Below are 23,024 nucleotides of genomic sequence, written 5' to 3' on the forward strand. Positions count from 1 at the left end.
ATACATAAACACATTGTGTTTTTAAAAGATACAATAAAAACAAATTGTGATAAATTCAGATCATCTAAATGACAAATAATTAACCCGTACAACGTACATTTAATATAAAAATATTTATAAAAGAATAGAACTATATAGAAGAGCATAACACTTGTTTTCACTTTTTTCCTAAATATTTATAGTAATCTGTAATTATCTTTATTTTCTTATAAAGAAAATGACCATTTTTTATTTTAAGTAATTCTACTTTTAAATTACCAAAATTACTCTTAGACTTTTTATGTTTTGCTCTCAATGAATTATAATTTACACTCTAAACTTTTATTTTAATATTTAACACTTTAAACCCTTATCTTTTAAATTTCCACTATCACAATTACATCAACTTACACAACTTGACACCGCCACCACCACCAATAGTATCATCACCGACACCACTAGACCGCCTTCTCCACCACCGCCACATTACGCGGATACCATACTCGTTATGGAAATGATTTTTTTTGTGTGATGTGGATTTTTGCATTTAAATATACTTTTGATACGATAACTATCAACCCAAAAACAACGCAACTAGAATATATCACCGTTTTTGTTGGAGGCTAGCTAACAAAATTTCATGCACCAACTGCCTCCCAAAAGTTAATACGAAATGCCCTTTAAGAGACGAGTATGGTCGTAGCATAGTCCTGGTAAAATGTAATAAATCATGAAGGAAGTCAGAAGGCTATATCTTGCAGGCAAGAATAGATAATACTTTTCTCTTTAGCTTCTCAATAGTCTGCATTTAGAAAACAAAAATTGCATTAAGATTCACCAAGAATGCAATTAATAATATGTTTTCCAGGATTAGTGATAAGCATACCAGGGTGGAGGCTTTTGCCCATCGATCAGCAGACACAGCAGCATTTTTCAAGTGTTTGGAAACAGAAGCATCATAACTTAGATGGTATGTAGAATTTTCAGTTGCTTCAGCCACCCGTATACGGTTTGTATGATCCTTGTCACACTTTATAAGATTGCAAAACCCAACCTGCAATTAAAATCGATAAGCCTCACAGGTATCCTATTTGTAACCCATAATAGTCTTCTAATAATCAAATACATTCAAAACATATGAAAGACACTAAATAGTAGGGGACATTATTTTACCATTAAAAGTAGGAGCCCAACTATAAATAAGAACACCATTGTTGAGTTTTCACTAGAGCTATCAAAGTATGTCATGGTTGTAAATCTCGGTTATCTCGGCCGATATATCCCCGATATATCGCTTATCGGTGATCGACCGAGATGATATATTACCGATATATCCCCGATAAATCCGATATATTCCCGATAAATCCCCGATATATCGCTTATCGGTGGTCGACCGAGACGATACCGAAAAGCGATATTTACAACCTTAGAAGTATGTTAAACTTTTAATTTGGTGTTGTTAATTTTAAGCATGTAAGCATGTAAATCTTATAATATACACTGAAAAGTAATCATAATAAAACCAGTCAAACATGTGTGAGAAACAAATAAAAAGCCCTTATATTCTGTAAGCAATAAAGTTAATTGTAGAAAAAGAGGCAAATGTTTCGACCCATTTTACTTATTAATGGGTGAATTCAGTTTGCATTCTTCTCTCAAATAATTGTGTTTGTTTTTTTAACCATTAAGTGACTGAATTGATAAAATGACTGAATAGATAAATAATGTTTGTATGGATTAAGTCGATACAGTTGTTTTATGTGTAGTAAGTCAAAAAAACAAACAATTTTAAGAACGTAATTGATTTAGTATTTTTGATTAAGTCATGACTAAATTTATAATAAGTTGAGTTAATTTCACAAATCGTCCTTGTGGTTTTACCAAAAAATCACGTTTCATCCTTTAAACTTCAAAATGACACTGGTAGTCCTTTATACACGGATAATGGTCACGTTTCGTCCTTTAATCTAACAGATGATGGTCACGTTTTGTCCTTTATACGGTCGACTAAAGGACGAAACGTGACCATTATCCACGTATAAAGGACTATTAGTGTCATTTTGAAGTTTAAAAGATGAAACGTGATTTTTTGGTAAAACCACAAGGACGGTTTTTGAAATTAACTCTATATACAAATGCGTAGGATGTCATACGGCCAACCCAACACAACCTGGAACATTTTGGACGGTATCCAAACTTTAATTGGTTAACATGAACCCATTTTGACCTGTTACCCAACCCGCCCATCTTGCCATCTCTAATTACAACGCCACGAGTACCCGTCATGCACATACCGTTGATCCAACAAGGTTGTAGTTGATTGGGACAATAGAATCACAGTCAACAGCTGGTGAACAAAAACTGATTGCAAGCAAAGTATCTGACTGGTCATGTGAATGTGATGTATTAATACTGCCATCTGCCACAAAAACCCACTGTTTCTTGTGATGAGTAGATTTGTGCACTTCCCCCACATAAATAACAAACGCAGCAACATCAAACTCACTGCAAAATCATGATATATTGAACTTTGACATCATTTACTTATAAGTTTCAATAGCGATATCACCAATTGTATATGTAATGTAGCTACTAAAAAATACCTGGAGAGAGGAATTTCATCCATTTTTAGTAATGATACTGATTTCCGAGCACTAAAAAATGGCCTAAAAAAATTCTTAAACGATCATGAAAGAGAATGCATCACAATAGAAAATAAAAGAAGTGGTATTTTCAGCCTAATCATAAACAACTGAGTCAAATGGGGGCCTTTTTCAATTTTATAACATGTAAATTAAGTTGAGCTAATATATTACTTTAAAATTAAAACAGGTAAAATTAAACGGATAGGAAGCCATCTGAAATGTAATTACATGAATAAAACCAAGGTGTGATGCCTCTTTTACCGCACAAAAAATAGTTATGATTAATTGTTGTAGCAATATAGTTTCGATATCAAACTTTAACACTGTATTTAGATATGATTTATTGTAATGAGTCACAGCCCAGCTGAGCTCATTATGACCCGTACAACAAAGTTTTGACTTGTTAGTTGTTACCCAACGTGCCCATTTGCCATCCCCTATGAAATAGAAAACAGATGTGGAGACATACTGAAACTGTCCAATTGTGGACAGAGATAAAGGCTGCCATTTTGTTGTAGATCCTCCATGCAAATAAATAATATTCGAATTAGAGTGAACTGGTGAAAGACCCGCAACAACATATGCTTGCCCCTCAACCAACTCTGATTGCTGCAACAACCACAGATAAATCCAGTGATGAAATTTCCAGCTACCGCCGACATCAAGTAACCAAATAATGTTACAAAATGTCAACTCATTTTATAATTGGAAACGTGATAACAATGAGACTGAAGTATTAAAACAACAGCAGATACAACAATGCATATGGTTAGTTATTGTTTCCTTAAGTGTGATTGTTTGACAAAACCCAAGTATCATTTACTCAAGTCTTTCCAAAAGCAACTTTGGTGTGTTTGTCAGACTGCTCAAATAATATTTATATTAAGAAAAAAAAAGAATGTGGTTTATCAGATATTAGTTGTGACTAGAGCTGGCTATCTCGGTCCATTCTTTTATGAATGATTCTGGGTGATATGTTTTATTTCGAACGGTCAAGAGTAAACTAAAAAGAAAGAAAGAAAGTTGGCTACAAAAGTACATAGAAAAGTTTTTGTTGAAGCGGTCAAACAGTTTAAAAGTCATTCAAAGTGTTTTGGTAAGAACATTTTTTGTTGAAGAAGTCAAACAATTTAAAAGTCATTCAAAGTGTATTGGTAAGGCATAAAAACTTCAAAAACATCTTATTCCAAAAAAAAATCATATAGCAAATTTGTCATTCTAATTGTTTAAAAGCAATTAAAACTTTGGACAAAAGTATTTCAGATAGGCCATACAAAAATACTCACCTCAACTGCTTACAAAAGCCGCCCATATTTCCACCTTTCGATTAAAGAATGGAAAGGAGTAGATATAACTGAAACACTAAGATTGCAAGGTATGACAGTGTATAACAAGATTCACCTGTTCCTCACTTGGATTCCAGATTGTTACCATGCCCTGACGTGAGCAGCTCTTCTGATTATTGCTTCTACTAGTCAAACCAACCACTCTCGCTCTCATAAACGTGTTGACTTCTCTCCTTCTTAGGCCAGCTTCATCTAATGCCTTTTCAATTAATTTTTGCATTTCTGACTCTCTAATTGCCTACAAAAGAACAAGTCCATTAGCAGACCACCTGAAAAAGTCATAGGTCAAAAAATATATATTGAACAAAAAGAAAGAAAAAAAAAGATACACCGACAAGACACAAAATTTTGCATAATCGTTTCAATTATTGAAATGCTATCCTTCACCTTTCTTATCATGCAAATTTACCATCTATTGCTCTATTATCAATTAGTCCTGAATCATGCAAGTATACCAGAAAGTTACCTCAATTTTTTCTTTATACTTGACAAATGAATTAAGTTGTTTATAGGTCATGTCAGCCATTAGAAATTCTGGTTCGGCAGCTTCTTCAAGTAACTGAAAGATCTTTGCCCCTTCGTCATCAGAATTTTCCCCATCGTGAACTTGAAAACTTTTGAGCCCCCTTTGAAATTCGGACATAACGCCCTCCACAATGCTTGAACGTCTACAAAATAGCCATTCTCAACATTAAGAACCAGGGTTCAGTATAATAACGATTTTTTTTTGCAGAGAAGATACTCAATGGGCTTAATCTGAATGCCGTAATCCATGTCTGGCTACCATCACATGTACATCATAGTATCTCACATATTTTTATCAAACATGAACTCCAACTTGCTCATATTTTATAATAGCCTCCTTTGGTTTCATACTAGTGTCATTCCTCGTGGTTTTCATGCATATATAGAGTACATGATTTAACTAACGTCAGAAGCTAGATTATTGTCATCATTTCAAGGGAAAAAGACACATAGTTCACAAGATGTTGAATGTTTAGACACGACTGCCACATACCATTATCTCATTAAGTAAAAGATACGCAAACTTCTGTACAGTGTAGATGATGACTAGATTTACCTCTGGTCATACAATTGCACCCTTTTGTTTTCCATTCTCTCTGATCTCACCACGAAACCTCCATCACTTAACCTAAACGTGAGAAACAACAAAACATAGCACAGTCAAAAACTATAGTAGATTGTAGAGTATTTATAGAATATTTCTTCAAGTTTTTAAAACAAGTCCACCAAAGAATTTGAATCTGAAAGGAATCAAACCTGGGACCTCCATTGGAGAATCCCAAATGGTTTTATACAAACAGCATATTATATTAGCAGACCTAAACAAACCTTTCCCTGTAAAGAACAGGATATATCCGAGTGACTCCAACCAATGTGCTGGGAACTACCCCGCCAGAACCTTTAATGCACTTAAGCGCTAATGGGGCACAGCCGCTTTTGCCTAGAACAAAAGAATACAAAGCAGTCAATATACTGATAGTCAGCTGCTCACTTAAAGAAATAGAGAAAATAGCGTGAATACCCAAAAATCACTTTAAATATATGAAAATACCCAACTTTTTTTGAGTTTTCATAAAATACCCATTAAATCGCAAATTAGATTTGCGATTCAGACCCTAAATCGCAAATCGCAAATGAGATTTGCGATCTGCGATTTGCGATTTTGAGATCTTTTAAATTCATGCTTGATATAAACAGATCGACATCTATCTCCATTACATCACCTAATGTTAGTACTTTTCTTCGAGTCGCAAAGACAAACGATGTGTCGATGCTTTTCTTTAATGAAAAGGGAATTCTATTTTTGTTCAGCTCCATTGTCCACTGTAGCAATGTCAAAATGTCTACTTGTCTTCTAGTCTAGTACAATACAAACCCATGAAACATACCATAATTTGATGATTTGATCGATATTAATTTCGGCTATGACAAAGTGGCAACTGGCCAAGTTCACGTTCTTCATTAACCGTCTCACTAGCACAATATATAGGATGCAGACATATTCACCAAAGTTCTACAATCATCCCTATGGACCCTATTTTCTTAATTTTTCGCTGGAGTTTAAATGCAGGGGCGTATTGATATTTACTACTACTACTACTACTACTACTACTACTACTACTACTACTACTACTATTATTGATATATTTAATACGAGTAATTTTGGTATAATAATTTTCTTGCTATGATTGAATTACTTGGTTATAGAGTTTAATAATATCGATCTGTTTATATGAAACTTGTAACCCTAATTCAAACCAAAGCATCGACACATCGTTTGCCTTTGCCAATTGAAGAAAAGTACTAACATTAGGTGATGTAATGGAGCTGGATATCGATCTGTTTATATCAAGTATGAATTTAAAAAATCTCAAAATCGCAAATCGCAAATCTGATTTGAGATTTGCGATTTAGGGTCTAAATCGCAAATCTCATTTGCGATTTGCGATTTAGGGTCTGAATCGCAAATCTCATTTGCGATTTGCGATTTAATGGGTATTTTATGAAAACTAAAAAAAAATTGGGTATTTTCGTATATTAAAAGTGATTTTTGGGTATTCATGCTATTTTCTCAAAAAAATAATACATAATAAGTCTTACAGAATCCCAAACGCTCTGCCCAATGAGCTCTATATGTCCCATTAATGTTCAAGCATAAGCTAATCGTCCTTGATGCCTATTTGAAGAAGTTATTTTATCAAAACCATACTGGTTACAATAAGTATAAACATTGTATAAGATCGAAATAGACTTGGCATTGACCTCAAGGGGTGAAACAGGTGCATTCCAACCACATAAACTAGCTCCACAGACCTTGAAAACATGACTAAATAGTTAAAAAAAAATAAAAACAATAAATTTGTGATTAAATAAATAGATAAATATTTAAGAAATAGACCCAGTACCTTAAGCTTTTGTCCCACAAACAATTTTCCCGCAACAACTTGCTTTAAAAGCAATTCATCCAAGAGACCATTCACTGAATACCTACAAGACAAATAATTCAAACATTCACAAGGTGCACAAAATGAAATTACAATCTTAAATTCTCTATACCATCCATCTGTCAGTTCCACGCTGGCAACTGTAGAGCTTTCAGTAGCATTTGATGTAGAAAATACGTTTGTATCGGTTTCTGAATCACACTTCAAGTGTATAGATGATATGCAAAGTACCAAAGGAGAAGAAGGATGAGCATCTCCTTCCAGAATTCTCTTAAGTGCCGATCTATGACCATTGTTAACTTCTCTCTCGTATCTAAAGAAAGATATGTAATAATGTATCAAAACCAATAGCAGAAATGCGATTCAAGAAAAACAAATAAAAAAATCCTGTTCTTTCAAGTTTCAACTCCTATTCCATAGAAAGTTCCTAAGTTGTGACTTAAGAGGGTAAAACAGTTATCCCAAAAACTAAACTTTGATATTAATGTACTTATATTCACACACAATATATATATATATATATACATTTGTAACTGATCCTTCGTTTACATGCTTTCAACAAGTCAGTCAAAAAGTCACCTGATCAAAGAGTAAATACCTATATTTCAGTTCCTCAAGCACGTTGTAAGCAGTCAGAAGTTTTCCAAAAAATTTAGTAGGATAGCATCTCTCATAACATCCAAGTTTCCACACTATCCATCTGTAATGATTTGCAATCCACCTACATAAATATATATGGAAACTTTACACTCAAGAGTTATAGCATGAAAAAATTGTCAGTACTGAAAGCCGCAAAAAATTGTGATACCATCAAAAACAATTTTGACTGCAGGATTGGCGGGTATATGCAACTATATAATTCTATAAAGGGTATGCATCCAAAACAAACTTTTATATTTCTTGGAGCTAATTGATTCAATCTCAGATACGATAGCAAAGTAATTAAGAAAGAGAATGATGCTTACTCTTTTGAAATGGTTGAACAACCTGATTGAGACAACATGTGAAAGAAGGAATCCAAACCAATGCTTTTTGTACCAGATTCATCATCAAACATGTGTTTGTTCACATTCTCTGGACTTATCTTTCTTAACCATTCAGGCAAGTTCTTGAACTAATGACATAAACGCATTACAACTGTGTCAACGAAATCTAATGAAAGTCTGCATTCATAATACAAAGATGTGATTATGGTCTACTGACCATGTTTTGAAAGAATAAAGGCTCCCCAAGGTACTCCTTGATATACTTGCGTGGAAACTGAGACGGGTATCGAGTGGAAACCCTGTTATTGAAGCATGATGCTCCAAGAGCTTCAGGCACGGTACCTAATGCAAACGGATAACTTCACATGCTAAAGAATAACTTAAGAAGCTAATCTGTAACAATTTTAAACTGTATTTGAATTACCGTTGGGAACTGCTGTTGATTTTATGTTCAATGGAGGGACAAATGTAGAATTGCGGGGCTTCTTGAATGGAGATATATATTTTCGACTTGATAGTTTCCTCTTTGCTCTTACGACTTGATCAGTCCCAACAAGATTTGAACCCTTTATATTTATAATATCCACCAATGGCCTTTCTGAAGACTTTCGCTCTGAAGAAGCACCTAACATGTTGCCATTCTCTGAAAGGGTTCCTTTTACTCCCTCCATAGCAGGAGTCATATTTGCTGATAAAGGCAATGAGGAACATGGTAAATCATTACACTGCTTTATACTGATATCATGTTCGACAGCATCGAATTCTTTGATCAAATTACTCCGAAGACCTATATTTTGTATTCTGCTTGCAGTCTTCTTATAAGATAAAGCTGATCTTAATGGGGTCGTGAAACCATTAGACATGTTCTTCGCTTTTAGTACATCAGCACTGGAAGAAGTGCACACACTAATTTCTTTGTTCATGCTATCCTCAAAGCTACCGTTCGTACTCGCCAAAACCACGGGAGAACCTTCATGTCCTTCATTCAAAAAATTCCCCACATCAGGATCTCCTAGAAGGCTCCTTGCTCGTTTCAAGGCATCACTAGAAACCTTTACAGACCTTCCACCAGCTGTACGAAACTGGATAGGTGGTGGCCTAGAAGCAGAATGGAAAGATCCTTGAGCAACCTCCTTCATATCATTTCCATATACACCAGAACGTGATTTACAATTAGAATTCGGAATGGATCTAGCTTCTTGAAACCCTGAATAAGTTTCATCACTGGTATTCCGGAGTCTCAAAGAAGATTGACAGGTGAAGATATCATCTGAATTTGGATGTTGTCTCAGTTGTATGTGGCCTTTGGAAGCCTCAATACAATCAATATTTTCTTCCAGTCCTAACAATGCTCGAGCTTTAATAAGACCTGTAGAGCATATGTTTACAGCTTTCCCTGACCCTGTTTGGAACATGGTATTCAAGCCACTGGTTCCATTGTCTCGGTCAACTGATCCACCCACCCAATCTGTCATTAGAATATAATGTGCAACAAAGTAAAAATGCAAACAAATCAGAATTCATGTCAAAGATATAAAGTTTCAAATACATAAAAAGAACTAAAAAGAATGTGTTCAATGTATAAAAGTTCTAATTCTAATGTTTCTAATTTGCCCATTAACTGAGTGAAAAGTGAGCTAAAACTTTCAAAATAGAAGAATATAAACAATTTTGTACTCGCTAAAATAGAATGATAGCCGAAGACTACTTCTTTGGACCAGTTTCAGATAGCTATTACAGAACAAATGAATCATATGCAAAATGTTTCATTTCTCCAGCTTCAAATGATTACAGAACTTAAAACTATGTAGCTCCAACCAGATAAGAACATCTCGAGCCATAATAAGTCAAAGGGACAAGATTCCACAAATAATATAACTTTTTGATTTTTCTTGCGTAAAGATGTCTGTAAAGATGTATACAGACACTATTGCTTTTACTCGTCACTTTCACAGCTTTGGCAGAATGTTAAGTTAAATTGAACTAAATCTATTAGTTATAAATTTATAGCACATTGCTTTAACAGGTGCAACTCTGGTTGACCTTAAACAAAAAAGAAAAATTAAGGATAACCTGAAAAAACATCGTCATCATCATCTTGAAGAATAGATAATGCCTTTTCATAGGAAGACTTTTTCGTGGCAACCGATTTTCCTGATCCAGTCTCAAATGTTACCGGAGCCTCAGCTTTATGATTGTTATCCACATGTATGTTCATACATTCTGTCCAAGAAGAGATATACTCCAACAATCAGTACACTGTTAAAACTACTCATATAAGTCAAATGACAAACTTCTACGTTATATTCAATATGTTTACACTTCAACCACTACCCCCACCTATACCAAAGTTAGGTATTCATATTGCTAGTAATTGGCTCTCAATTTACGCCGTATATAGTAAGATATATCAAAGTTTGTTCATATGTATCAAAATAACTATATAACTCCCCGTGTTATTCATGATATTTTATATTGTTATTTCCACTGACAAATCTCAACAAACAAATAATAGTACTTGTCACATAGGTTCAATTCAAGTCTTCTATAGAGAGCTGCTTTATAGCAATAGAGTTCGACAATTTAGTCTGAAATGTGAAAGTTCTGCCAATTAGTTTCAAGTAATGCTCTAGCATCAGATATCCTGGTTTCAAAAGAAACAATGTTTCGTCATTGAATACATAGTTACAAAGCTATACCATTTTACTAAAATCGTAAGCAAACAAGTTATACAAGAAAGATGGTAAGGTTGCAAACAAACAATACTTCGATAAATATTTTCAGTATAAGCAGAAAGAACCACCTGTATCTCTGCTGCCTGCTTCTCCTTTGTCTTGATCGCCGAGAATAAATGATGCTTTGACCAAGGAAGATTTCTTTACAACAACCGGTTTGCCCAATCCAGTTCTGAATGTTGGGGGGGTCCCACCTTGATTCTCATACAGTTTTGGGTTTTCTGTTTTCAATAAAAATATAAACACTCCATCAACCATTGTTTTGATTGGAAAAAAAGGAAAGCTTAATAAAAATCAAAAAGAATCACTTGTGTCTGCATTGCATATTCCTCCATCTTGATCGCCGAGAATAGATGATGCCTTTGGCAGGGAAGATTGCTTCACAACAACCGGTTTCCCCAATGCAGTTCTGAATGTTGAAGGGGTCTCACTTTGATTCTCATAAGGTTTCGGATACCCTGCATTCATTAAAAGTAAAGACACTCATCCCATGCAAAAGTTGGAGGGCTTTTTCTACCATTTATAGGTAAAAAATTTGGAACCAGCCTCTCTACTTAGGTAGAGGTAAGGTATGCCTACATCTTAACCTCCCCCATACACCATCAAGATATTGGGGCTCAAAACCCACGGAAGGTGGCACTCAGCAGTTTCTTTCTTTATTAAAAGTAAAGACACTCAATCAACCATTGTTTTGATTAATGATTACAAAATGAATTTAAAAAAAAAAAAAGTGTAACAAATAAAAAGAATCACCTGCATCTGCAATGCTTGTTCCTCCATCTTGTTCACCAAGAATAATTGATGCTTTGGCTAAAGAGGCTTGTTTTAAGACAACAGGTTTCCCTGAACCAGTTCTGAACATGGGAGGGGTGGTATTTTGATTTTCATACAGTTTCGGATACCCTATATTCACTAAAAAAATCAACACTCAATCAAACTATTGTTTCATTCTTTTTTAATGAAGCCTAATGCAGTAATAAACAAAAAAAGAAAACAAAAATAAAATACATACATATATATATATATACCTGCATCTGTAATACCTGAGTCTCCATCTTGATCACCAAGAATAAATGATGCTTTGGTTAAGGAAGATTGCTTTACAGCAACTGGGCTTCTTAATTCAGTTCTAAATGTCCTAGGGGTCCCACTTTGATTCTTATTAGGTTTCAGATATCCTGTTTCAACAATAAATACTCAATCAACCATTGTTTTCATGAAATATATATATATATATATAATCTTAATACTAAACAAACAAAAAAAACTGTGTTTGAACTGCCTGGTCCTCCTTGATCGCCAAGAATAGATGATGCTTTCGTTAAGGAAGAATTCTGCACAACAATTGGTTTCCCCAATCCAGTTCTAAATGTCGGAGGGGTCCCATTTTGGTTCTTAGATAATTTCGGATGTCCTGTTTTAATTAAAATAAAATACACCCAATCAACCATTTTATTTATTTTGAAAAACATCAACAAAGCTTAGTAATATAAAAAAAAAAAATTCACCTGCATCTGTAATGCATGTGCCTCCATCTTGATCGACAAGAATAGATGATGCTTTGGCTAAAGAAGATTGCTTTACAACAACCGGTTTCCCCAATCCAGTTCTGAATCCCGGTTTTTGATTCCCATCTAGTATTGTAAATCCTGTTTTCAAAAATCCTGAATTTGAACGCTCACTCTATTATTTATTATACATATACATAATATAATGTTCATTCCGATCCAATATTTTTTAAAGTAGTAAAATTCATTACTCGGTGCATGTGATACACTTATGAAAACGTATAGTCACAATGTTGACTCTCCTCCCTTTCACTTGGCCGATGAATGTGTAGGTAAAAAAGATACATAAAAACAGCTCTGAATGACCAACCTGGAAAAGCATCATCATCATCATGTTGTTGGTGTTGGTCTGCAAACATAGAAAGTGCTTTCTGGATAGCAACGGGTTTTCCGGATGCGAAAGAAACTTGCTCTTCTTTCTTGAGATATTCTCCCCCTGAGATTTCAATGTTAATCATATTTTTTAACTAAAGTTCTTACTACTTACTCTGCCAATAAACAAACACAGAACCTGATGGATGTTGATCTCGACTGTCAGTTGCGGATGCGGCGGGGTCAGGAGTCTCGTATATTTTCGAATATCCTGTTTGTATTTTTTCATTTTGAAACAATTAATTATAGAAAAGAAAGAAAAAAAAAAGGGGGGGATGGATTTGAATTGTAGCGACAGTCTCTTGTATGAATTACAAATTAATTATGATTAATAGTGTAGAATTCTTCAATGACTGTAACTAGGGCTCAGATTGCTTGAGAGTGAATATAATAATAATAACAATGAATTTAATTAAATCAAAGAATGGGAATAAAAATTTTAAAAAAACCTTGAAACAAGAGATCGGGGATAGCCGGGAGATGATGATCATTATTATTATTATTGTTGTTGTTAATATCATCATTATTACTTGAAGGTAAAGGGGTGGTGGTGGTCGTGGTGTTTGGGTGGGGTGACCACCGGATATTGTTCATTCCACCGGCGGCGGCGTACAACAGATGCCATGATGTACAGCTACTCGACATTCTCCTTCTTTGGTTGGATGGAGTCAGTCACCCAAAAGTCATTTCCTTCTTTTCAGTCCCAAATTTTTACTTTTCGGCGGGAACCCATTCGTTTCTATTTTCTATTCCCCCGCGCGAAATATTTGTAGGGTTTCAACCATAAAAATAACCCATTTAACATTTGATTTGAATATGAATATGAAAGTTATTCGTTTTATGTATAAAAAAAGTAAAATGTTAAATTTTAAAATATTAAAAATAATTATTTTTAAAAATAAAAAAAATTGCATGGTACATTTTTTATTTAACAGTTATTTTAACAGGTCTTAACAGATACCCAATTGACAACCTTATTTTCTACCTATACTATTTTATCTTACTATTTAGAATTAGAATATGAACTAACCCCAAAATCTTAATTAAACTACCATAAAATATTTTTCTTTTCTATTCATTAATTTAAATATCTTCATCTAATATACCGATAAAATAATTTACAACATAAATCAATTTATCCTTAAAATAATTACACTACCTCATTTAACATCAATTACTTTTATATTCACCACAATTATCGTTCCCGCCACCTGTCGCCGCCGCCACCCCGCACCACTACCACCGGCGCGGTCGCATTATGCGGGCGTATGACTCGTCTTATAAAAATAATGTCTCTCATGTTGAAAGTTAAATAACACAAAATGTCTAAAATACCTTAATGATTATATTACACTATCATTCCTTAAACTTTTGAAATATCTCCATTAATCTTTTACATCAATTACTTTTACATCGATTATCTACACCAGTCAACGCCGCCTTCACCACCATACTGTCGCCGCCACATTGCGCGCTACCATGCTAGTATTACATTATTAGAAAACACATCCCCTAAATAGTTACACATAGGGACTTCTCTAAAATATCCCCTCATAAAAAAAAAATTCTCCTATTTTCATTTGTAGTTATTCAACACACGCACATTTCTTTCAATATATCTTTCTTTTTTTCATTTGCATCCTGTTAATGGTATCTGCTACAGCGTACGAGTACTACGCTAGTGTTTATTTTAACTTTGTTAATGACTTACATTAATGATATTTAATATTATTATTTTATCAATAATAAAGAGTAGAATATTTTAAATTTACATATGTTATGTTGCATTAGTCATTGGTTAGATATACTATATTTTTTAAATAGCTTTAAAATGTTTTAACAATTATATTCTGATTATGTTCTCAAACTATATAAATATAGTATATCAATTGATTACTACTCAAGTGAACATGTTATGTTGCATTAGTCATTGGTTAGATTTCTTTCATATTTTTAGACATAGATAAAAGATTAAATACTTCATTTCCAATGTTCTATATGGGGTTTGTTAATTATTCCTTGTTTCATATTTCATAAGAGATTAGTTAGATATATGAAAAACTATCATGTGTTTTAGTAGGGTTGAGTTATTATGAACAGGGTTGCGGAACTCGACAATTAGGATCGGACCGGTGAGGAGGAAGTCATAATTATTTACATTGTTATAAATAATATCTTATTTTTGGATAAAAGATATCTTAAATATTTTAAATATATATTTGTTAATTTTTATTGATTATATATTAGTTATTGTTTTATATTTAATATATTAAAATTATTTGTGATTAAAAAAATATAAAGTATAAATTAAAGTCAAAATTAAAAACAAAGTTCAATTTTGAAAAATCAAAAATTACGATTCATCAATAAATTATTAGAGTAATTGTTTTTTTAATATTTTAAAATACTCTTAAAAAATCAAAAATTAAAACATCATACAGCTTACAGATAAGTTGATGGACCGAGCAATATACATCAAGCATGATTAGTCATATGTCGACACAATAACGATGTAGTTATTAACGTAAAAATAATTTATGTAGAAAAAGGTAATATAATTAATTAAGATTTTAAGATAAATGCTATAAAATTAAATTCAGTATGATATTATAAATATTTCAAATACATACTGTAGACATGATTGTCAAACTCGTACAAGTCACAATTCGAATCGTATGAGATCGAGTCAAAATAAAGTGAAGACGATATGACTCAGTGGATAACACGACTTTGCTACAGACTCGTCTGAGTCGGTGCGAGTTATGTTCCGACTCGCAATTAAAAAAAGTTCTTTTTTTTGTAAATTTAATTCTTTTATATGTTTTTAAATTTAATTTTATTTTTAATAGTATTTTTAGCTTAATATGTAATTATTCTTTATATCTGTACCATAACACTTATACAATGTCAAAAGAATATATGTAATATAATATCCTGACTATTATGATTCGAGTTACGTTTTCAAGTCACGCATCAAAAAATCAAGTTTTTGAGTCGAGTCGAAAACCACAAGTCAACAACTATGATTATAGGTATTTCTGTAAAATCTTTAAAAATAGTGAATAAAAAAGAGGCATTTTGGGTTGTCAATAAATTAAATATAGTAAATTAAAGGCTTTATAATGCAACATAGATATGGATATAAATAGATAGCTATACTATTTTATAAAAAACCATTTTATTTTTGAAAATCTGAAAAAATATGTAATATTTTCACCTAGTACTGCTTTGAATTTTTTCTTACACACTATGCTCTTAACATTAATAATTAAATTACACTACCATTCACAGTTCGAGTGACAACTGAGTCAACCACCAACTGCTGCGACTTGAACCCTGTTGAAATTTTGTTCCACAGTCCAAAGACTTTGTGGACTGATGAGGTGCTAGTAAGTATATATATTATCTTATAAAAAAATAACTCTCATGTTGAAAGTTAAATAGGAAAAAATGTCTAAAGTATTCTTAATGATTAAATTACACTACCAATCTTTTATCTCTAAAGGATCTCCAATAACCCTTTATATTAATTAGCTTTACATCAACTATATTGTAACACCCCAATATTTTAAAGTAATAGAAAATTTACTCTTATCATAGTTTTGATATTAAATTAAATTTCTAGTATTTTGTTTTGAGATAAGGGATTAATTTAATTGAAATTTTAGTGGATAACAAGTATAATACCCATAAAATTAAAAAGAAAACGTGGCTGCTTATCATGAAGCCAGCCATCTCAAACTTTTGTGACTCATGTTTCCATTGTTATACCTCCATGCTTTTTCTTCATTTCAATTTCCAAGCTTTAATCTTTTCTAGTAAATTGGTGAATACTCCTTCATAAATCCACCTATCTAATTCACATAACAAGGAAACAAGTAAGGGTTTTGATTTTGGCTTGAGGTGAGTTGGAAATTCACAAGAAGAAAGGGAGGGAGAATTGGTGACTTCATACTTGTTTGTTTTATTGTTCTTTTAAGGTAAGAAATCCTTCCAAGTACTTAATTTAATTTAGGGTTCTTATAATATTGAAATTAAAGTTCTTTGCATTTGAAATTGGGAATTTAAATAAATTGGGATTTTTGTAAGTTTGGGAATTTCTAGAACGCTAATGAGATTGTATTGAGAAAATTGGAAGATGGAAACGGTGTTTTGATGGTGAACCCATATTGGTGAATGTATTATTTTAGAGTGTTTGGCTAAACTTTTATATTGTAAGTATTATGAGAATTTTATGTAAATTGATTGAAACGATTGGACTCGATAAATTTTTTCTTTTCAGAGTATACCCACTGCGCCGCAGTGGGAGCAAATGCTTCCCAGACCAGAAGAATTCCACTACGCCGCAATGGATAAAATCATCTCCACTGCACCGCAGTGGGCACCAGATCAGCAACACCACAATTTCATTTAGCACTTGATCAAACTTATAACCTTCAAATTCCAAAACCAACTTCATACGCAATAATTATGAGATTCAAACAAGTAATTATCACACTTTTAATCATAGTCATAACATCCATTTGATTCAACTTCCATAAACACCATCAAATAGGTCATTACCCAAGTTGACGCTTTTTAAGTCAAATTACAAGTTTTGCAAAACCATGGGACCATAACTTGAAATGATTTTGCTGAAATGAACCAAATATACAAATGTATCAAAGAGCCAAGATGAAGAGGGACATCTAAGTCTCTAACCAAAAAAGATACCATTCTTCCGCGAATGGTCAAAATACCTTCAAAATCAATTAGCACTTCCAAAATCAACAACTTCAATCAACTAAAGCTAGTTCCTTCTACCAGAACCACCTATAAAATGATAAACCACTAAAAAAATAAGCGAATGCTTAGTGAATAAACTTGCATACAAATATATATATGAAGGAGGGCAAAAACACAAAAGACTATCGCATGTAGCCAATGATATCGTCATATCATCACTTGCAAATTCACTTTTGCATTAACAAACACATACATGGATATATCCATATACGCTAAACAATAATCTCAAGAGGTTCTTAGGCCTAAAAGGTTCTTAGGCCTTTATCTCATCTCAACTATAGGGTTCTTAGGCCCCGGCCTCAAAATTAGGCCCTAACGCCGAATCGATTACCACACACGAAATCCACCATCAAATGGTAATCGACCCAACGCACATATAAGAGTATGCAATAGTACTCACCTCCTCCGCGACTAACAACAATCAAGAATGCCACAACAAGTGCAAAGCTTTCAACCTAACAAATCAATACAACATGCATAAGACTTTATTCACAAACTTGGCTAACTCACTTAGCCATACTATCGATTCACTATCATTCCTAACCATATTCAACTCATTCTCTTTGAGTTGACTTCTTTCCAAATCTCAATTAACAAAAATTATTTCTTTCATAATTATTATTCTCAACTATCTATCATTTAACTAAAATCTCATTTTTTTTACCACCATCATGTGGCCATTTCATCTCATTGCTCAAAATCACCAAATTTTCATTTGACCATAATGGTCACTAACAACTCAAATCAGCCCATTCAAGCATTTCTATAATCACATATCAAAATATAATTAGGATTTGGGGATTTAATAACCTAATTATCAACCAACCCAAAAAAACCCCAATTTAATAGTTGCGTGAACCCTAATTCTTGAAACTAAAATCAAAACTAGGTTAAATGAATTCTTACCTTAGGAAAAGTAACCTATTAGAAGGAAGTTGAACAACTAAAATCACAATCCTTTCTCTCTTATTTCTTGATGTAATTCGACACACACTCCACACTCATATTCAAATCTCCAATTTTCCAATTAACTCGTTGTTAGTAGTTATTGTTATTACTGTGAGAGGATTTGATTGATTAAGATAAACACACTTGAAGAGAATTGAAATCACACTTATATTCTCCCACCTTTTTCCTTCTTGAAATCGACTCACACACCACCACCACACACTTTCAATTTAGAAGAATAATAGAAGATAATTGCTATTGTTATGGTCGAATGAATCTAGAGTTGAATTGAAGTGAAATATGATTTGAAAGAAATCAATAGAAGAAGATAGAAGAATGTAATGGAAGAATTAGTGGAATTGTGATTCACAAGAAATGAGATGGCTGGCATCTCTCCCTTGATGCCACGCCTTTTCTAAATTTTTATGGGTAAATTACTCGCTATCCGCTAAAGTTCCAACTAAATTAACCCCGATTCAAAGATAAAATACTAGGAAATTGTTTTAATGTTAAAACTACAAAAAGGAGTTAATTTATTTATTTTAAAATTATTGGGGTGTTACAATGATCTTGAAAGCCAAACACCATACATGATGGTTAAACTTTTGAGTTTGACTAGCATAAATTGTGTATGTAAGACTAGTAGATGATGAGATACCTACTAGCATATATGGCATGTGTAAGACTAGTAGATGATGAGATACCTACTAGCATATACCATGTGTAAGACTAGTAGATAATGAGATACCTACTAGCATATATCCTTGGCCAAGTAGAATTAGCATGATCATGATTTGTATGTTGTTGTTTTGACTATTGCAATAATGGCTTGGAGTTGCTTGTATGCACGTAAAATTTATATAGCTAGATTATGATCATATATGTATATATTCGCTAAGCATAAAGCTTATGTTTTTAGTTGTTACTCTTTTTATAGGAGAGGCAAGTAGCATGGGAAAAGACTTGCTTAAGTTAGGATAAAGCTTGAAGATTTGTGGATTGCCATTACTAGGTTGACAACTTGGATAATTTTGGGTAAAAATGTCTCTTTGAAACTCATGGCTTAATGATACTTTGGTTTTGTTATAAATGTGTCTCGATGATGTAAAAATATGCAAATGTAGTACTTGAGTCTTTGAAATGTCTACTTGTAAATGTTTTTGCAAAGTAGGGTTACAAGTTGGATAATTGACCCGTATGGAGTAAGAACCAAGTTGTACATTGTAACCAAAACTAACTTTTGATGTACATGATGTTTGAAATGTTTTTATGAAAGTTGTTTAGGCAGGTTATGGATGAGGGTTATGAGTAGAAGGGTGTTACTAACTGAATTTAGTGTCAAAAAGTAATTATGAAAATCTGGGTTGGGCTCCCACTGTGGCTTAGTGAAGCTTGTACACTTCTACTGCGGCTCAGTGGAATATCTCTGAAAATTTTGGCTTCTGGTCTCGGCTGTGACTGCGAAGCAGTGGGGCGTGAATTCCCCTCATTGCGGCGTAGTGAAAAAAAAAATAATAATAATAATAAAAAAAATCTTATCACTTTTATATATATATTTGATATTGTGGTTTGGTTGTTTTATATATACCCCACTCGTTTGTCAACCGGCACACCATGGCCGCACATATAATGTCGCATTAGAAAGACTTCTATTATATTACATACTATAAGTCTACAATAAAGTAGCATGTGAACAATATTTTTTTTGTCTTTATCTGCATTTTAAATATAAATAAGAGATATAGCAAATATAAAACAAATAATGAACTATAAAGTGGTTGGTGTCTATCCTTGTGGGGGAGGAGGTCATGGGTTCAACCCTCCCCCCCTTTTTTTAGTTTGTAATTAATAATAAATATTTGTATTTTGGCCCCTTTTTTTTCTTTTGACTTTTTCATCCCTCATATTTCTTTTTTATTATTTCAACCCCCTAAATTTATATATTTTATGGTTTTTTTTTAAACTTTTTTAAACTTTTGTTTTTTATACCTTTATTACATTTAATATTTTTTTTATAACTTTTTAAAATGTTATAAATTTTTTAATAATGTTATACATTTTGGTATTTACTATTTTTTTTCTTTGTTTTTTTAATTTTTTTGTTGCATTATATATTCTTTATACTCTTTTAAATATTTGGTTTTTATCCTTTTTTCACATCTAATATTTGTTTTTCTTATAACTTTGTCATTTGATTTCGTATTCTTTTTTGTCTTTTTGGTTTTCTTTTTTATTATTTTGCTTTAGTATATTCTTTTTTGTATTTTTTTAACATTTGGTTTTCAATATTTTTTGTCGCTCATAAATTTGTGGTTTTTTTTTACCACACCAATAAACATAAACGTTTTAAAAACTTACGTCGCCCTTCGGACGTCATGTAACTCCTAGTAAACGATGGGAGTAGCCTTAAATCTACCGCAGCCCACTTGCAGTGGCCAAATATCTTGAAAACAGTGAAAGTGAAAATCAAAAGACCTAAAATCAAATAAAATAAAAGGAGGGAGGGTTAGCAATTAGCATCTCCTCAAATCAAATAAAAAAACCAAAAAGAAGAGGGGAAGGGTTTGTCAGAAGCGGGAAAATGGAAAAGGAAAAGAAGCTGCAGCAGCAACTTGTAGAAATGGGTTTCTCAGAGAAGTTAGCTTCTCAAGCACTTTCCCTTCATCCCGATTCCATTTCCACTGCCGCTGAATGGATTCTGACCAAACAATCATCATCATCCGTCCTTCACACCAAACAAACCACACTCGATCACCCCAAAATCAATTCTTTATTTCGTTTCAATTCCCAACCCTCCTCAAAGAAAAAGTCACCGCCGCCGCCGCCGCCGCCACCGCCACCGCCACCTAAGAACAAATCGGAGGAATCACAGCCTCAACTCAAAAAAACAAAAACCACCGCCCATCGGAACGAAAAACCCCTTTCGGAGCGTATGCGTCCTCGCACAATCGACGAAATAGTGGGCCAAGACCACCTCCTCGCCCCTGGTTTTCTCCGGTCTGCAGTTGACTCTGGTCGTTTGCCATCGTTCATCCTTTGGGGCCCCCCTGGTACTGGTAAGACCTCCATTGGCCGAGCCATTGTTAATTCTTGTCCGTCTTATCGATTCGTATCTTTGTCTGCTGTTACTGCTGGTGTTAAAGATGTTAGGGATGTAGTCGATGAAGCAAGAAAACGACAAAAAAATGGTATTAGGGGTCGAACCGTTCTGTTTGTAGACGAGGTCCATAGGTTTAACAAATCACAGTTAGACTCTTTCTTGCCTGTTATCGAGGATGGAACTATTATCTTGGTAGGCGCGACTACTGAAAACCCCTCCTTTCATTTGATAACCCCATTGCTTTCCCGTTGTAGGGTCCTTACCCTTAACCCCCTTCAACCCGATCATGTTTCCACTCTTCTTAGGCGTGCTGTAGTTGACCCCGAAAATGGTTTGACCCAGAGTTTAAGGTTTACTCCGTCATCCATACAAGTCAGCGACCAGGTCATTGAATATCTATCACAAAATTGTGATGGAGATGCCCGTGTCGCACTTAATGCCTTGGAACTCTCAGCTGTTACTTGTGCTGCCCGTTTAGATTACAAACCAGGTTTTGATTCAGATTTAGATCCGGATCGGGAAAAAGTCGTTGATGTCATTCTGAGTGTCACAATGGATGATGCGAAACAAGCATTGCAGAGTAAACACCTTTCATATGACAAAGACGGGGAACAACACTATAATCTTATCAGTGCACTCCATAAGTCGATGAGAGGAAGTGATGCAGATGCGTCTATATATTGGTTGGCAAGGATGTTGGAAGGTGGGGAACAACCTCTCTACATTGCACGTCGGCTTATACAGTTTGCTAGCGAAGACGTTGGATTGGCTGACACCTCGGCTCTCACCCAGGCTGTTTCCTGCTATCACGCCTGCCATTTTCTTGGAATGCCTGAGTGTGATATCAATTTAGCTCAGTGTGTTGTTTACCTGGCACTTGCTCCTAAATCAGTAGCTGTATGGAGAGCATTAGGGGCTGCTAGGAAGGCTGTGAAAGATTCGGTTGGGCAAAATGAAGGCGTGCCTTTACATCTTAGAAATGCACCTACCGGGCTGATGAAAGAACTTGGATACGGAAAAGGTTATATCTATCCTCCTGACAATCCTTCTGAATATCAGTCATATTTACCAGTTTCACTCCAAGGTTCCAAGTTCCTTCACTGGCCAGACAAATGTGATGATGATAGATAAGCTGATTGACATTGGCGTGCTTGATATTTTTTTTGAAGTTGCAAACTAGTCTAATTCTTTTGAGACTTGCATGTAAAGAAGAACAATGGTAGATGGCAATATAATCAATGTGTTATGCTGCAACTGAAGTTCTTATTTGGCTAATGTGTTTCTTTGTTCCTTAATTTACTATATTGTATTATGGATATCCATCTTTTGGAATTTTATTAATGCAATGCGTAAAGGGAAGCAGCTATGAATACTTTTACTATCTTTGATATAATCTACATGATATGATTTGAATTTTTTACCCTGCAATATAATGAATATACGAGGCAAAGTTACTATATATGTATTTGCATCCTTTTGAATTTTACCAGGAACAAACCAGTAACTTTTTTTTAAAGAGAAGCAAATGTTTCACTGCTGACTCCTCCAAGCAGCCATTGCTTTCTAAGCCTGCAAATAGTAATTCTCTACC

The 23,024-nt window shown here is 33.8% G+C and overlaps 2 protein-coding genes across 2 annotated transcripts; one reads left to right on the plus strand and one right to left on the minus strand.

Moving 5' to 3' along the window:
* Window positions 1–500: 500 nt before the first annotated feature.
* LOC122595253 (protein BREAST CANCER SUSCEPTIBILITY 2 homolog B-like) lies at window positions 501–12,656 on the minus strand. The gene is made up of 25 exons (XM_043767589.1): window positions 12,539–12,656; window positions 12,169–12,309; window positions 11,943–12,074; window positions 11,704–11,838; window positions 11,414–11,572; window positions 10,969–11,118; window positions 10,729–10,881; window positions 9,999–10,148; window positions 8,350–9,393; window positions 8,143–8,267; window positions 7,905–8,053; window positions 7,538–7,660; window positions 7,052–7,252; window positions 6,901–6,982; window positions 6,758–6,808; window positions 6,596–6,671; window positions 5,324–5,435; window positions 5,052–5,123; window positions 4,437–4,638; window positions 4,026–4,208; window positions 3,094–3,233; window positions 2,583–2,645; window positions 2,274–2,484; window positions 866–1,033; window positions 501–781 (listed from the first exon to the last, which is right to left on the minus strand). The coding sequence occupies exons 1-25, from the start codon at window positions 12,585–12,587 to the stop codon at window positions 728–730; spliced, it is 4,125 nt and encodes a 1,374-aa protein (XP_043623524.1). The 5' UTR covers window positions 12,588–12,656; the 3' UTR covers window positions 501–727.
* Window positions 12,657–20,891: 8,235 nt separating this feature from the next.
* Window positions 20,892–22,805, plus strand: LOC122598303 (ATPase WRNIP1). Its single transcript, XM_043770894.1, has one exon. It carries the CDS (start codon window positions 20,915–20,917, stop codon window positions 22,562–22,564), a length of 1,650 nt encoding a protein of 549 aa, XP_043626829.1. The 5' UTR covers window positions 20,892–20,914; the 3' UTR covers window positions 22,565–22,805.
* The last annotated feature ends 219 nt before the right edge of the window (window positions 22,806–23,024 follow it).

This window comes from Erigeron canadensis, chromosome 4 (genome assembly GCF_010389155.1).
Source record: "Erigeron canadensis isolate Cc75 chromosome 4, C_canadensis_v1, whole genome shotgun sequence".
NCBI lineage: Eukaryota > Viridiplantae > Streptophyta > Magnoliopsida > Asterales > Asteraceae > Erigeron > Erigeron canadensis.

Coding starts and splice junctions, on each gene's coding strand:
- LOC122595253 (XM_043767589.1), bottom strand. CDS start 12,587: ATGTTTGCAGACCAACACCAACAACATGATGATGATGATGCTTTTCCA. Junction 8,268..8,349: donor ATCAACAGCAGTTCCCAACG/GTAATTCAAATA, acceptor CGTTTGCATTAG/GTACCGTGCCTGAAGCTCTT. Junction 2,646..3,093: donor TCCACAATTGGACAGTTTCA/GTATGTCTCCAC, acceptor GAATTTTTTTAG/GCCATTTTTTAGTGCTCGGA.
- LOC122598303 (XM_043770894.1), top strand. CDS start 20,915: ATGGAAAAGGAAAAGAAGCTGCAGCAGCAACTTGTAGAAATGGGTTTC.